Source organism: Halyomorpha halys, unplaced genomic scaffold (genome assembly GCF_000696795.3).
Source record: "Halyomorpha halys isolate HHAL.00 unplaced genomic scaffold, Hhal_1.1 Scaffold1030.1, whole genome shotgun sequence".
Lineage (NCBI taxonomy): Eukaryota > Metazoa > Arthropoda > Insecta > Hemiptera > Pentatomidae > Halyomorpha > Halyomorpha halys.
This window is the reverse complement of record NW_027113818.1, coordinates 82266-85565: the sequence shown is the minus strand read 5'-3', so window position 1 is coordinate 85565 and position 3300 is coordinate 82266. Positions and strand designations below refer to the sequence as shown.

The 3300-nt window shown below is 28.1% G+C and overlaps 1 protein-coding gene across 4 annotated transcripts in view; it reads left to right on the top strand.

The window, feature by feature from the left end:
* Positions 1-190: 190 nt before the first annotated feature.
* The window catches only part of LOC106687947 (uncharacterized), a gene marked incomplete in the record, with an annotated part of 65583 nt that continues 62473 nt past the window's right edge, over positions 191-3300 (top strand). The window contains 1 exon segment of one of the 4 annotated variants that reach the window (XM_067051132.1): positions 191-371. In XM_067051132.1, the coding sequence (XP_066907233.1) occupies positions 321-371 (51 nt within the window). 4 annotated transcript variants of the gene reach the window in all.

The following is a 3300-nucleotide window of genomic DNA, read 5'->3' as shown; positions in this document are numbered from 1 at the left end:
TCACTATTCGAAAGTGAATCAAGGCCTCTTCGATTACGATCGTAACGATTTTTTTTTACCACCTATGGTTTTTACAAAAGACACGTGTATATATCTATTAAATACTTACGATTTAGCCAATTCGAAATCTTTCATAGGTTTAAAAAGAAATGAAGCGTAAGGTAGGGATTTTGGTTTAGCGAGGTTGGTAGAAGAGCTACAGAGAGGGTAGCTAGAGCGCGTGATGTTGCCAACTCTCGGGGATGGAAGAGAAGCGGGCAGGACGCCGCTGGTGTGGCTGAACAAGCGACCCTGAGGATGAGCATTACCATGTCAGGGCAATGCACCACTTAGCAGGAGCACTGGCTGTTTTCGTCGTACTGACTGGAAAAGTGAGTTTCTATAAAATTATTAGAGCTCAGCTCTTCCACGTCATTTCTAAAATTATTTACTACTTGTTGTTCATTAATGTACAATTTTTCATTGTTATTATAGGAGATAGAATTTCTTATTTTATCTTATCATGTTAGATATTTATTGATTTATACCATCAAAATACTGTTCATAAATCACGTGTTATTTTAAAATCCCTCCCCCCTACTTTGATGGTATTTGTTTCACTCAAGGATCGATATTAAGCTACCTAATTTTGATTAATAGCTTTCAGCATTGATCGATTAAATGTCTTCTAGTTGTTAGTTCAGTCATCTCTATTACCATTTATTATTCCAAAAGTACAAGGTTATTATGAACATTGTTTATGTATTTATTATGGTTGAAAATTTAAATGGGATTTCGATGAAATTCATGTCTCATTTTCATAGAACGTTTTGACAAAATGTTATTATATAAAGATGATAGAATTTATAAGGCTATTTATCGGGTTGAAAGATGTTTATTTGTGTGTATGTTGGAGCTAACCCAGTTCCGGAGTCGATCAATACAGCAAACCGTCCACTCCGAACCCACAACCCATTCCATAACTTACTCTATTTGTCTCTTATTTTATTCTGTTACAGCTCATAATTTTCATAATATTTCTTAGTTTTTCTTTAATTTTTTAGCTTCATTTATGCATCTCAAGACTTGTCTTTTGAGTAAAGAAACTCATATAAACACATCGACATATGATATTGTATTCTCCATTTTATTATTAGTTGTTATTGTCTTTTTTTCTATTCACTTTTAAAATATAAAAAAAACAATTAACTTATATAAGTAGGTAATTATTAAAATGTCATAATATTTTGTGTCGAATTGTCTCAACGCGTATCTCATATTTCATCAGTTTTATAAACATTAAGAAATGTTTTACTTATTGAAGATTTTAGTCGACCACGTATCTTAAAATAACCAATATTTGGAGAGGAATCGCGTGAAATTAAAATTTTCTATTTTTATAACAGAATTTTTATTTATTCTTATTTTTGACGAGGTATGAAATATCATCACATATGGTAATTTAGTTTTTAGAATAATATATCATCGGTGCAGTGCTAAAGTAGTGAATCTGTAAATTTCTGAGAATTATTGTGTTTGAATAATGACTGCACATTTAAGGCAGCAGCTTCAAAATTTTACAAGTTTAATCAAAATTTTTAATTTTGATATACGACAAGTAGTCATTTGGTATTCATCGATAATTTGTACCTTTTAAATAGTTTCTTTAACAATGTACCGAACAGATACTTTTCAAGTGACCTTTTTCTATATCGTCATGCGTCAGTTTTTTCGCCCTATTCCATACATTCTTGTCATTTATATTGAATTATTTTGTTTCTCTGTTTCACTATCAATTATTTTAACTATCACTTTATTAATAACTTCCAGTTTCTTTGAAATGACTTCTCTGATCATTGTATGATAATCTACGTTTTATTTAAATTAGACAAAAGGAAAAGTAAGATTATAAATAATATTAAATAATTTTTTTAATTTGTATGGCATATATATTATTCTAGAAAACTGAATTACCCAAAATATTCCTGAAACCCTTAAAAAAAAAAAAAAGACTTGTTAATTTTTATAAAACTATTTAATTTATTTATGGTTAATTACTGATTATGTTTCCAAGGATTTAGTTCTGAGAATAATGAAATTTTATTATTAATAAAATTTTTAAAAAATCGTCTCAATTTTATTGTTGTTAAAAAAAAAAAGAAGATTGATCTTAGTACACATGGGTCAGAATCGCCAATCATCTTCGATTGATTTGACGTCAATCCTAGTTTTGTCACAAAATGTTGGATGTAATCGAATTAATTAAAATATCTAGTTATAGAAAATTCAGTGTATTATTTACTGATCTTAAAAAAATCCTTAGTGTTTCAAACAAGAAGTTTAATAAACTCTTTTAATCGAAAGGTCAACTCCATATTTATTAGAAGTCCTAGATAATGTAAGCAATATATAAATATTTAATTTTTTTTTCATTATGAAGTCAATATTCTGAAATGTCAGGCTGCAATGCAGAAGTCACTTCATCACCTAAATGAAAGTCGTTTTTGCATTCATTCAGTTGCATTAGGTTTATTAGATAAAAAGTAATATTTAACGGAGAACCATTTGATTTTAGTAACAATATTTTAAAATAGAAATAATTGTTTTTTTTTTAAACTTTTAATTGATAAATATGTCAAAACATTTCGCAAATGCTATTAAAAACGATGTAATTTAATTTTTGGAAAAAATAAAATGTAACCCATCTTTAAACTTATAGGACCACTTTTTAAGTAGAGGTTTTTCAAAAATCCTTAGACCGACATAATTTTTTTTTGGCAAATAGTTTTCATGTCCCATGAACACCTTCAATTCGCTACGAATCAATTACTTTTCAAAAACTTGATAAACTTCAAGGTACAAAAAAAGTTTCTCCTAGCGGAATCTGGTGGAAAAAAGTTTTTTCAAATCAAATAATAAATATTTAATATTTAGTAGCATACTTGAACAAAACAGAAATGTTAGATAACATACTACAAAAAAAAAAAAATAAAATAAAAAAAATGCATACTTCTGGTTACTTTATTTCCAACTATAAACTAAGCAAAAAATTACTATTACTACGTTGTCGTGTTTCCATGGTTTTGATAACAATATTTAAATGTTGTCATAGTTATAATTACTGTAATGAAAAGCATGAAACACGAAAACATTAATTTTTCTCTTAGTTATCAAAACCTTTCAATTGATTATATTTATGCATGCAATACTACTAACCTACGGTTTAGGTTAGCTAAATAGAGATTCAAAATCGAAATCAGAAACAACTGTTATTATATTTAAAACAATTCTAAGGTCAGTGCCGATGTACGGCTGTGAAGT